This window comes from Oncorhynchus mykiss, chromosome 30 (assembly GCF_013265735.2).
Source record: "Oncorhynchus mykiss isolate Arlee chromosome 30, USDA_OmykA_1.1, whole genome shotgun sequence".
Taxonomy (NCBI): Eukaryota; Metazoa; Chordata; class Actinopteri; order Salmoniformes; family Salmonidae; genus Oncorhynchus; species Oncorhynchus mykiss.
Window position 1 is genome coordinate 44309535 of NC_050570.1, and position 13790 is coordinate 44323324.

Consider the following 13790-nt stretch of genomic DNA (forward strand, 5'->3'; position numbering starts at 1 on the left):
TCTAGCTGTAACGTAACAATGTGGAACAAGGGAAGGGTTCTGAATTCTTCTGAATGCACTGTATATACCTCAAGCCTTTGTTTGTGTGTTCACAGAAAATAGTGGCGCAGAGGGCAATATGAATGTCGTTGTGGAAAAGAGTGATGACAGTGATGACGAAGGCAACGACTATGTCAATACTAAAGGTATGGCCCACATTGAATAGAATATAACTTATCAGGGATGTGATTTTTCCTGATTAATCAGGAATCCCTGCTTTTTCAACAGTTGTGATAACCCTTGGAACTCTGATTACTTTATTACTAACCGGGAGCATGGTGTAACAGGCCGGCAGCTGCACTCAACTTGTGTATTGGGGTGCATTCCAATACTCTAAAAATGATACCAAAAGGTACTCAAGTGCTAAACAACCTGGTAATGTGTATGTGCAATGACGTTAATACCACATTCCTCCCCTCTTAAGATTTCAATATTACATCTTCACAAATAAACCCTTTTTTAACGATATCGAACATAAGACATTGCCTAAGCGCTTATTGCTAAGGGATAAAGGCCAGCATCCCGGAGTCACCTGTTGATGTTGAAACTGGTGTTTTGCGGGTACAATTTAATGAAGCTGCAAGTTGGGCACTCGTGAGGCATCTGTTTCTCAAACTAAACACTAATGTACTTGTCCTCTTGCTCAGTTGTACACCAGGGTCTCCCACTCCTCTTTCTATTCTGGTTAGTGCCAGTTTGCACTGTTCTGTGAAGGGAGTAGTACACAGCGTTGTACGAGATCTTCAGTTTCTTGCCAATTTCTTGCATGGAATAGCGTTCATTTCTCAGAACAAGACTGACAAGTTTCAGAAGAAAGTTATTTGTTTCTGGCCATTTTGAGCCTGTAATCGAACCCATAAATGCTGATGCTCCAGATACTCAAATAGTCTAAAGAAGGCCAGTTTTATTGATTCTTCAATCAGGACAACAGTTTTTAGCTGTGCTAACATAATAGCAAAAGGGTTTTCTAATAATCAATTAGCCTTTTAAAATTATGAACTTGGATTAGCTAACACAACGTGCTATTGGAACACAGTAGTTCAATGCATCCATCTATTCTTGTCTATCAATAATGACAAGCCACTGGGGTCTGAACTTGGATGGAAAATGACTGCGGATAATAGCGGACGTTATTGCCACTCCTATTTGCTATATTTTCAATTTAAGCCTATTAGAGAGTGTGCGCCTGGAGGGAAGCAACAGTTATCCCCCTACCAAAGGATAGTAAAGCCCCATTGACCAGATGTCAATTTGTTTACTGTGAAATACAATGCTAACAGACTTTAAGCATGCTTATAGGAATGACATTCAACAAGCACAGCACTTACACAAATTACTGATTGGCTGAGAGAAATTTATGATAAAAAGATTGGGGGCTGTGTTAGACTTTAAGGTGGTTTTTGACATTATTGATCATAATCTGCTGGAAAAACATGTTATGGCTTTACACACCCCCTGCTATATTGTGGATAACGAGTTAGACAGGTAACAAAACACAGAGGGTGTTCTTTAATGGAAGCCTCACCAACAAAATCCAGGTAGAATCAGGAATTCCCCAGGGCAGCTGGCTAGGCCCCTTACTTTACTAACGGCATGTGTAAAGCCAGTGTGTCTATGTATGAGGAAGACTCAACCGTATACACGTCAGCTACCACAGCGACTTAAATGACTGCAACACTTAACAAAGAGCTGCAGTTAGTTTCAGAATGGGTAGCAAGGAAAACGTTTGTCCTAAATATTTCAAAAACTAAAAACATTGTATTTGGGACAAATCATTAACTAAACCACAACTAAATATTGTAATGAATGTGGTAATTGAGCAAGTTGAGGAGAATAAACTGCTTGGAGTAACCCTAAATTGTAAACTGTCATGGTCAAAGCATATTCATACAACAGTAGCTAGGATGGGGAGAAGTCTGTCTATAATAAAGCGCTGCCCTGCATTCTTAACAGCACCATCAACAAGGCAGGTTCTACAGGCCTTAGTTTTGTCGCACCTGGACTACCGTTTGGTCATGTGGTCAGGTGCCACAGAGGGCCTTAGCAAAATTGCAATTGGCTCAGAACAAGGCAGCACAGCTGGCCATTGGATGTATAGCAAAGAGCTAACAAAAATATGCATGTCTAATCTCTCCTGGCTCAAGGTGGAGGAGAGATTGACGTCATCACTACTATTTGTGAGAGGTGTTGACATGTAGAATACACTGGGCTGTTTGAACTACTGGCACACAGCTCGGACACCCATGCATACCCCACAAGATATGCCACCAGGTGTTTTCTCAGTCCAAGTCCAGAACAGACTATGGGAGGCGCACAGTACTACATGAAACTCTATTCCACAGTAAAATTACATTTTAAAAAACTGATACATATATACTTTTTGGAACAACAGGGCCTGTGAAGCAACAAACAGACACACACATACATGAATAATATTCACCAATACATTTCTTGGTAGTCCAAAATATATTGCTATCAGGTTGTAAATCACTGCTGGCCAGGTACATTGTTTGCTGCCTCCACCCATTCGGGATTCATCTTCAATTACTAAATCTTTGGAACGAAAACGGACGACTCTAACTAAGGCTTGGAATGTTAATACAACCAAACTAGCGATGATCACAAGTCAGTCGTAATGTGGTTAATAGGTTTGCGCACATGTCAAACACATGGGCCCGCAGGCTAAATAGGACTCGCAAGCAAGTATAAATGAGTCAACAATTTAGTAATTTACTTCATGAAATTAAAGCTTGATGCACTCACATCAGTGAATTCAACTTCAATTGCGCTGCTTTCATGTGCCCCGTTTACAGCGCACAGTGGAGAGAGTGTACAGACACATGCCACAAGCTAGGCTACTAAAATGTTGCAGTCTGGCTTCGGTATTTAAAGCTTCATGGTTAACCGAAAAACAAAACCTGCAATAAATGATATATATCCACACATCACTTATGTTGAAAAATACAATAATTGTTTTCATGTGACATTTGACTTAAATACAGTATGTATAATAAGTATGCTCCTATGTGACCAGTAGTATTCAAATGTCCCTTATGTCATTTGTTACCTTAAATGCTCATTTGTGACACAAAGTATTCACATTTTCATTACATATGTTCTTTGTCACAATACATGTTATGGGAGCATTATTTCAGTGATACCTGTCATGGTAATAAAACGAAGCGAACAAACTCAAAACACTAAACTTAATCGCTTCTCAATTCAGCCATTTTACCGTTAAACCGTTCCCACGTGTCCTTTCGTTTCACGCGGAAAGTGCTCCATGATAGCAACAAGATAAAGAGCACATAGAACATAGTTAGGGGTTGGTGTCATTTAAATTACATATACAAAGTTTTTTTTTAAATATATAAAGCTGTTCAGATTCAGTTTAAGAAATCCTTGACCAATAATGCCCTATTTGCAATGATACAAGCATTTCGCTACACCCGCAATAACATCTGCATGCAACCACCAAAATTTGAATGGCGCTGCCCATACCATAATGAGACGGATACAACGCTGCGATCTCTATACGACAACGGGACAGAGAATGAGGATCAACTTTTTTAATGATTGTCAAATTAACATATATTTATAAATAGAGTATACTACACTACATTGAGTGCACCATGCTGTGTTAAAAATTCTGGACACATATTTCCCTCTTGTTTTAATAGGATGCATATAGCATTTTAACAGACGTAAGTGGGCATTATAAAAGGCCCATTGTTGTCAACGTGGGTTTGGCCAAGCAGGCTACTTTTCCCCCATCGTTTATCAATACGATTTTGGCGGCAAACTATCTGAAAAAGCTTGAGGTTTTATCTGTTCTTTCGTTAGGACTCTGGCTAGCATTAGTAGTTGATCTTGTTGATGTGCATAGGCAACTGAGGGAGAGAGCCTACCTTTTCATGGTTGTTTCATCAATAGGGCTGTAAAGTTCCCAAAATGTAAGAGGACTCCCGTAGTATTTGCAGAAATCCATTCGGGTGGCTTTTGGCAAATGCGTTCTAATTATCTAAAGGCAGGCACACTGTTGCTATGGCCTGTAGTCACACAGTTGTTTAAAGTGAATGATGGCAGGTCTGTCTGGCAAATTAATTATTTGCATATAGGCCTACTATAGCTCTGATTGGCTTTGGTGCACCGGTCTGCATAGACTCTGGTCCTGGACAGGACAGCTAGCAGTTTTATTAAATTGTCCAAACAAGGCTGCTTTCCCACTCTATTTTGCTTTACAATTTTCACATGCCTTACTGTCATTCAAACATTCTATGAATTTTCCCAACAAATTTAATTCCTGGGGGTGTATACGAACAGATTTGGTTTTGCTAAAACATCTAATAACCTAGCAGGTGGGTGATATTCTGAAACTCAGCTCTACATAAAAGTTGGTACTAACTTGTATTTTTTTTCTCTTAGACATGTGAAGCCTAGCAGATTCTGACGAGGAGGGAATTGAGTCGATCGACTGCTGGATTTATCATGAGTGCAACCAAGTTTCAAAGGGAAACCTACACAGCGTAACTAACATCTACATAGGGGTTCTGCAATATGGACGAGCACTGTGGCTGATGAAACATTTCAAAAGACCTTAACCTCATCCACCAGCTGTTTCCGAACTATGCGGTAATAATTAAGGCCTAGGGAGAACATGTTCTAAGTTTTATTGTATGGTGTAGGGCAAATGTCTTCAAACACATCTCTTGGTGCCCCAGCTGCAACCATGTTACATTTTTAAGCTCTTCCCTGACTATTGAAGAGAAAGGATGACAGTGGGGAAAAGAGGTGGTGTCGTAGGACAGATTTGAACCCATGTCGACGCCGCTGCATTATTGTTTTCAATGTATGGATTTGCTGACGACTCCTGAGAATGTTCGTTCTAGTTTACTCATTTTTTCTAAGCTGTATTTCTTATTACTGTTGACTCAAATCTGGTTTGGAATAATTTTTTTGTCAATAAAAGAAATGCTTTGCCATAATCTATAGCCCTATTCGGACAGGATAAGTTTTACTGGGGGAGCTCAGTTAATGTAATGTGCACAAATCACCACATCCATAGTTTTCCCCATCCAAATCTGCTGTTTTGGCAAACTCCCAGGTCCTCTGATCTTATCCTGTCACCTGATATTAGAGTAATAGGTGCTGCACCCAGTTTGGGAAAGAACATGAACAAATAGATGCTTAAAAATACGCTTTGGATATGAACTTTTGTCACATCAACTGTCTTAGTGCCATACTTCTTTTAAAAGATGAAGTGGAAAATATTGTGCCAATTAATTGATAAATGTTAGATGGTTCTTATTGACTTTCTATACACTGAAAGCCATTAGGTCAATATTAGGCTATCCCGAGATGTGGGAGAGCCTCCAGGCTTCCATCATGAGAAGGAAAAAAAAGAATTAGGGGCAGTTTAGAAAAACGGACAAGCTGGATATTAATTACATAGCCGACGTTCTATAGTAATACTAGTCCTGTGCGGATAGGGCTTATGAACCATTGTGTGATGTTTTCTGAATGAATTGAAGCTGATAAGGATGGCATATAGTTCACTATTAAAATATTGGTGTTTCAAATCAGTAATGATCATTCACATACACTACTCAAAAAAATAAAGGGAACACTTAAACACAATGTAACTCCAAGTCAGACTTCTGTAAAATTAAACTGTCCACTTAGCAACACTGACTGACAAATTTCACATGCTGTTGTGCAAATGGAATAGACAACAGGTGGAAATTCTAGGCAATTAGCAAGACACCACCAATAAAGGAGTGGTTCTGCAGGTGGTGACCACAGACCACTTCTCAGTTCCTATGCTTCCTGGCTGATGTTTGTCATTTTTGAATGCTGGCGGTGCTTTCACTAGTGGTAGCATAAGACGGAGTCTACAACCCACACAAGTGGCTCAGGTAGTGCAGCTCATCCAGGATGGCACATCAATGCGAGCTGTGGCAAGAAGGTTTGCTGTGTGTGTCAGCGTAGTGTCCAGAGCATGTAGGTGCTACCAGGAGACGGTCAGAAACAGACTCCATGAGGGTGGTATGAGGGCCCAACGTCCACAGGTGGGGGTTGTGCTTACAGCCCAACCGTGCAGGACGTTTGGCATTTGCCAGAGAACACCAAGATTGGCAAATTCGCCACTGGCGCCCTGTGCTCGTCACAGATGAAAGCAGGTTCACACTGAGCACATGTGACAGACGTGACAGAGTCTGGAGACGCCGTGGAGAACGTTCAGCTGCCTGCAACATCCTCCAGCATGACCGGTTTGGCTGGGGGTCCGCACAGCCCTCCATGTGCTCGCCAGAGGTAGCCTGACTGCCATTAGGTACCGGGATGAGATCCTCAGACCCCTTGTGAGACCATATGCTGGTGCGGTTGGCCCTGGGTTCCTCCTAATGCAAGACAATGCTAGATCCCATGTGGCTGGAGTGTGTCAGCAGTTCCTGCAAGAGGAAGGCATTGATGCTATGGACTGGCCTGCCCGTTCCCCAGACCTGAATCCAATTGAGCACATCTGGGACATCAGGTCTCGCTCCATCCACCAACGCCACGTTGCACCACAGACTGTCCAGGAGTTGGCGGATGCTTAAGTCCAGGTCTGGGAGGAGATCCCTCAGGAGACCATCCGGCACCTCATCAGGAGCATGCCCAGGCGTTGTAGGGAGGTCATACAGGCACGTGGAGGCCACACACACTACTGAGCCTCATTTTGACTTGTTTTAAGGACATTACATCAAAGTTGGATCAGCCTGTAGTGTGGTTTTCCACTTTAATTTTGAGTGTGACTCCAAATCCAGACCTCCATGGGTTGATAAATTTGATTTCCATGTGATTTTGTTGTCAGCACATTCAACTATGTAAAGAAAAAGTATTTAATAAGAATATTTCATTCATTCAGATCTAGGATGTTTTTTTTGAGCAGTATTTAAATTTCAATAAATTATATATATACACACACACACACACACACACACACACCTAAATTAACAAGATTCATTTTCAATAATTTCACCCTTGCACAGAAAATAAGAGTTCTGGTGGCATTTGAGGTTGAGTAAACTTTATTTTTATGATTTTTCATTTTTTGTATTTTTAGTTTATTTATTAATGGTTACCTGTAAAAGGAGAAAGGGAAGTAGGTTGGGGTTAAAAGGGAGCAAGTTTCATTGTGATAAGTCCTATGATTTCTTCAGTCTGAGGCCATGTCAATCCTCTCAACTTAAAAATGGAACCAGCTAGTGAGGACGACTCAGTCTTTCTAGGCTTTCATAAAAACAAAACCTTTTTTCTTCTCTGTCCTTAACCAAGAAGCCTTTGACGAGCTCTCTTTGATTAAGAACTCTGGCTTAAAAAAACAGGAGAGAAAAAAAAAAAGTTGCTTATTTTGAGGGCGAGAGGAGAGAAGTGGGGGGGGCTTCAGTTCAGACTAGTTTAGGCGATCAGCGAACAACTTGATTGTGTCCCTCAATGGGATTGCGTCAGTCATAAGACTCAGGGAGGGACTGGGGGCATCAGCTCCCTGTCCTCAGCTCCCCTCTGTCTCCTGCTTCTTCTGTGGTCCTCTAAGTGTAGGTAGGGGTGTCAGTTTCCAGGGGGGTGGAAGGAGAGCTGCTGGGTGGGGTGAGCCTGCACCTGTACAGCTAGAACACAGAACAACAGTCACTGAAGAAGATCTGGAAATGTAAAGCTAATTTCTATTGGAGAGGTTTAGCTCTGACTTGAAGTTACTTACCCTGTGGATGTTGGATGTAGTAGTGTTGGTGCGCCCCCTGCTGGGGGGGAGGGCCGTGCTGCTGGGCTGAGCCTGGGCCTTGCTGTGGGGGTGGGGCATAGTGCAGCATCATCTGGGGCGGGCCGTGGCCTCCTGGGTGGTGAGGGCCAGACATACCTTGGGCAACATGGGCCTGGAGCGAGAGGGGGCAAGATGATGTCAACCATATTTAAAATTCAAGACTAGTGGTCTACAGACTCACGGAGATGGAAAGATTCAGAGCGCAAAATGGCTGGCTCTTTGTAGAACGTAGTCCTACCTTTGTTACTAGCGACTTTTTGGCGCAGCTCAATCGGAATGAGTTCATTGTGGGGGCAGTGTTAATAGAACTCTGCTAACTGACAGGCCTGACTAAGATTGTGACATGTCAGAAGTGCTTCAACATCAAATATAAGAATTTCACAGAATATAATGTTCCTTGAGCTGTCAGTTTAGAGTGACCAAAAGAAGCAAAATCAGCTCTCATGTCTCGTCATCAAGCAGAGCAGCACCAGCTGAACCGTAGTTATCGATACCCAGACTTAGAGCCACCATGCGCAGGGAGCGAGTGACCGGAGCAGCTAATGGAGGAAGTTATTTCAGACAGGGCCGGGGTTTTAAATTTGGCAAAAGCCAAATCGGGCCTGGGTAGGGTAGGGCCTGAATATCGTAGGCATGGGTAAGGGCTCAGGCTTAAAGTTCATGCCAGTGCAGGGCTCTACAGTGTGGTGTAGGCAATGACGTTGTTGCTTGGTTCCTTGATAAAACATTTTATTTAACTAGGCAAGTCAGTTAACAAAATCTTATTTACAATGACTGTTCCTTGATCTGATCTACATAGGCTATGCAAAAGTAGTATTTTGCATTGATAACCAACTAATCTCAGCGACTGTTTAAACAAAACATTGTTGCCTTATTAGAATCCCCACAAAAGTGTATTTTGTTGAGAAGTAATAACTGATTCCAGGCTATTTTGAAACAGTAAAAACAGCTAGTAGCCATGTGCCTTTTCTCCTGAATATCAATTTGAGATGTAGGTTACTGCCAAGTATAACAATATTTGCCAGGGAATACTATATTTAAATATGATGATTTCACAAGGAGATGTGGTAAGCTAAAAGGCTAGCTAGTTTGCTATGTTTTTTGCCAGGTTAAAGCCAGCTAGTTACTACTAGCAAGGGAAGATCAACGTAACTCTTTTCACCACAAATGAGAAGACATAAATGGGAGTCTTGGAAACACGGACTGGCGAGGGCATAATGTTACCAGCCGGTGTCCACTGCTTCAAAAAAAAAAAAGAAAACCACGCATGTAGATCAACAGCATGAAGCTCGTATCGGCCTTATGCAATTGAAACAAAAATACTGACTTGCTACATCCTAATATTATCACAATGTTTGACTTAGTATCACTGTTTGCTTAGATCTGTTAGTCCTTTCTTTCTGGAGAGTTGAATGTATGTGGGCTGTGGGTCAAGAGTAGTCTGGTGTTTACCTGTGTGAGCTGTCCCAGGCCGGGGTAGTGTTGGGCCATGGGCTGGTGGGTGGGCAAGCTGTAGCCCTGCATGGGGTAAGAGGCCTGGGGAGAGCTGTGGCCAGGGGGCATGTTAGGGGGTGTGGGCGCTGGCAGGGGCCCAGAGTGGTACATGGACTGGGGCTGGGGGCCTCCCTGGCCCGACTGAAGGGAGGAAGGGAAGTATGTTAGGAAATTACATACTCGTGATACACAACAATGAGACAAACACTATATTCACACACACAGACTAAAAACAGGCTGTTCAGGATAAATAGGCTGTGTTTTAGCCAGCCAAATAGAAAAAGTAGCCAGCTAGGTGCCTCTCGAAGAAGCTCCATTGTGGTGGCCTCTGGTACATTCTAGAGGTCGACCGATTAATTAGGGCCGATTTCATAACAATCGGAAATCGGTATTTTTGGACACTTAAAAAATAATTGTATCTTTATGTAACTAGGCAAGTCAGTTACAAACACATTCTTATTTTCAGTGACTGCCTAGGAACGGTGGGTTAACTGCCTCGTTCAGGTGCAGAATGACAGATTTTCACCTTGTCAGCCCGGGGAATTCAACCTTACAGTTAACTAGTCCAACGCTCTAACCACCTGATTACATTGCACTCCACGAGGAGACTACCTGTTATGCGAATACAGTAAGCCAAGGTAAGTTGCTAGCTAGCATTAAACTTATCTTATAAAAAACAATTAATCATAAATCACTAGTTAACTACACATGGTTGATGATATTACTAGTTTATCTAGCGTGTCCTGCGTTGCATATAATCGATGCGTTGCGTATTGTTGCTCCAAGTATACATTTTTAAACCTGCATATTTAGCTAAAAGAAATCCAGGTTAGCAGGCAATATTAATCAGGTGAAATTGTGTCACTTCTCTTGCGTTCATTTCACGCAGAGTCAGTGTATATGCAACAGTTGGGGCCGCATAATTAACCAGAATTATACATAATTATGACATAACATTGAAGGTTGTGCAATGTAACAGGAATATTTAGACTTACGGTTCCGTATTTCATTGAAAGAATAATCGTCTGGTTTCCGTATTCGGCCTTATTAATGACCTAAGGCTCGTATTTCTGTGTGTTATGTTATAACTAAGTATGATTTGATAGAGCAGTCTGACTGAGCGATGGTAGGCAGTAGCAGGCTCGTAAGCATTCATTCAAACAGCACTTTCGTGCTTTTTGCCAGCAGCTCATCGCGGTGCTTCAAGCATTGCGCTGTTTATGACTTCAAGCCTATCAACTTCTGAGATTAGGCTGGTGTAACCGATGTGAAATGGCTAGCTAGTTAGCGGGGTGCGCGCTAATAGCGTTTCAAACTTCACTCGCTCTGAGACTTGGAGTGGTTGTTCCTCTTGCTCTGCATGGTTAACGCTGCTTCGAGGGTGGCTGTTGTCGATGTGTTCCTGGTTCGAGCCCAGGGAGGAGCGAGGAGAGGGACGGAAGCTATACTGTTACACTGGCAATACTAAAGTGCCTGTAAGAACATCCAATAGTCAAAGGTAAATAAAATAAAAATGGTAGAGAGAGAAATAGTCCTATAATTCCTATAATAACTGCAACCTAAAACGTCTTACCTGGGAATATTGAAGACTCATGTTAAAAGAACCACTAGCTTTCATATGTTCTCATGATCCGAGCAAGGAACTTAAACCGTAGCTTTCTTACATGGCACATATTGCACTTTTACTTTCCTCTCCAACACTTTGTTTTTGCATTATTTAAACCAAATTGAACATGTTTCATTATTTATTTGAGGCTAAATTGATTTTAATGATGTATTATATTAAGTTATAATAAATGTTAATTCAGTATCGTTGTAATTTTCATTATTTAAAAAAAAAAAGTCAGATTAATCGCTATCAGCTTTTTTTGGTCCTCCAATAATCGGTATCGGCGTTGAAAAATCATAATCGGTCGACCTCTAGTACATTCTAATGCCTTGATTCCATCCAAAATACACAGCAAAATTATTACCTCCCAGATTGAAAAAACGTGTTGTAATTGTGTATTAAGACTTCACAACTTAAATTACAGAAAATGTATACATTCAGTTTGTTAGTTCGATATCTATATGATCAGTACTATTTTCCAAGAGAACATTCAACTTGAAACATTTTGTATCTTGAGATTGTCGTATTAACGGTTTTACTGCAAGATATGAATTGCCATAATGATCTGTATTTAAAGTACAAAAGTAAATAGCCCACATTATTGTAAATTAAAGGTCAAATCAGTGTTTCCTAATCAAAGGGGTGCACATTTTTGCCCTAGCACAAGACCGCTGATTCAAATGATCGACTAATCGTTATCTTTGATGATTTGAAGCAATACTTTTAGCTGATTCCTTACTAAGGTCAATACATTTTAATATTTAATTCTGTTTTAATGCCTGGATTCTACAAGGGCCCTAATGATCATATTTGGACCAGAATGAGGCTCTCCACTACCTATTGCTGCAGCGATGATTCACTATCTTCATCTAATGTTTTCATAATGTATCTGCAGATAATCGCCAAAGATCCCAGGCAAATTAAGGAGCCAAATGAACTGATGCGATTCGGTAGTATACACTAACTGACGAGTCACTCACTTTACCGTCACTGTCGGGCAATCCGACATCCTACGAAATATTAATTTTTACTTGTCCAGATGCGACACCATGTACATATAAACCACGTTGCATGATTTATGAATGGCAAAGCGATAAATATCGACTTTATACAGTCAGTTCGACACCTTTTATAAACTAGTCAACACTTGCTTGTCAGTTGTCAATCAAAGCACAGTAGGCTAAATAGCCCATGCGACATGACGCTGCGTGGCTGGCTATGTGAAATGCTAACGAAAGTAAATTAAATGTGCAAGAAAACAATTAGTTTAAGTGGATTTCGACTCATCGTTACCACTTACATTACATGGGACGAGCAAATCCACATTAATCTGGCGTTCTCCCTCCTCCGTGTAAAGACATTTAAATGCTACCAACCCCAGGCGGGACAGACCGCAGCAGTGTTGCCAACTAATTGTCAGGGTAAGTTGCTAGAGGCAGGTTGATTAGTTGCTAAAATACATTGTCATATCATTGCGTGATAACGTAGAATACACAATAACGTTACTCAAATTGACTGGCCATCTCGGTAAAAAATACGATCTGACATTTGTTCAGGTAGACTCCCACTCTTTTCTGTATATTTTCGATTGATGTTGTAAGTTCTGTTCAAGATCAAACATTCGTGACCAACTATATTCATTGGGTTTGGCTCGTCGAACCCGTACTGCTGCCAGCCAGCCAACAATGAGTTGCAATTTGCTGAAATTGCTGCTGACCTGCTGCTGCTTGTGCACGGGTTGAGCGCCTGCTGCTGACATCACTCACAATGCACTTTTGCAGCCAGGCACGTGTGTTGCGAGTGTGTGACAGAGAATCCTTTTTGTGTCATTTAGAGGGAAAATGCATGCATTTTAGCATTTGAGTCACTTTTCAAAAGTTGCTAGAAGTTCCAAATACATTTTTTAAAGTAGCTAAATTTGTTGCTAGATGCTGTTTGAAAAAAAAGTTGCCAGAGTAGTCTGAAACGTTGCTAAATCTAGCAACAAAATTGCCACATTGGCATCACTGGACCACAGGCTGTTTACCCATCAGCGCTCGCTTTGTGATTGACAGGAACCTATCCTATCAATAGACCACTAGAACATTCATATTGTTCATTCTGGCAGTACAGGGTTTGACGGACTAGCGAATTGAATCTTTTACATGACAAGTAGCCTAGTTAATTAATGAAGTGGAAAAAGTAGAGGGTTGAAAAGGAGTCGGACCGACAGACTGTGCTAATGGTAAAACACTGAATTAGGGGCCTCAAGCTGGTCAATGTAAAAAGGCTTCCTGTGATTTAAAAACAATAAATATTCCAAGTATAAATACACATATATAAAGTACACACATATACTGAGCAAAATAGTGTTTCTTTAAATGGCGAACTTCAAGGAGTAGGGCATTGAAGGAGTTGGTCTGATAGGAATTTGTGAATTCATCGGCCTCCCACCTTGCTTGTTTGTGGAGCAATAGAGAACAAAAGAGAAAAGCACACCCTGCCACTTGGGCCAAGTCATGAGCTGGATCACCTATTGAGATGTGCCTTGTGTTAAGTAAATCAGATGTTGAGGTGAAAAGGAGACTGGAGTGTTTGTTATCCATACATATCCATTGCATTTAACACAAGTGACATGTTGCTTTACAATATTACTTTGTGTGGAAAGCCACATTACTTTATGAGAATTATTTTTTTTTTATCAGCATTATTTCAATAATAACATTCAAAATAACAGTCACATGTTTAATCTAAAAGTTACAATTCAACTAATGCAAGAGCACCAGCCTCTGCCATATGGACACAGACAGATAAACCGTGATCCATTGGCGGCTAAAGAAAAAGGAATTCAGGTTGGCCTGTAGACTACAA

At 41.2% G+C, this 13790-nt stretch overlaps 1 protein-coding gene across 3 annotated transcripts in view; it reads right to left on the bottom strand.

Annotated features, from left to right (window-relative positions):
• Positions 1–7088: 7088 nt before the first annotated feature.
• LOC110521888 (ataxin-2-like protein) overlaps positions 7089–13790 on the bottom strand; it is an 86853-nt gene continuing 80151 nt past the window's right edge. For all 3 annotated transcript variants that reach the window (XM_021599827.2, XM_036969212.1, XM_021599828.2), the window contains 3 exons: positions 9290–9472; positions 7778–7949; positions 7089–7685 (listed from right to left, as the gene is read on the bottom strand). In XM_021599827.2, the coding sequence (XP_021455502.2) occupies positions 7627–7685; positions 7778–7949; positions 9290–9472 (414 nt within the window). In that variant the 3' untranslated portion in view covers positions 7089–7626. The remainder of the gene's footprint in view (positions 7686–7777; positions 7950–9289; positions 9473–13790) is intronic.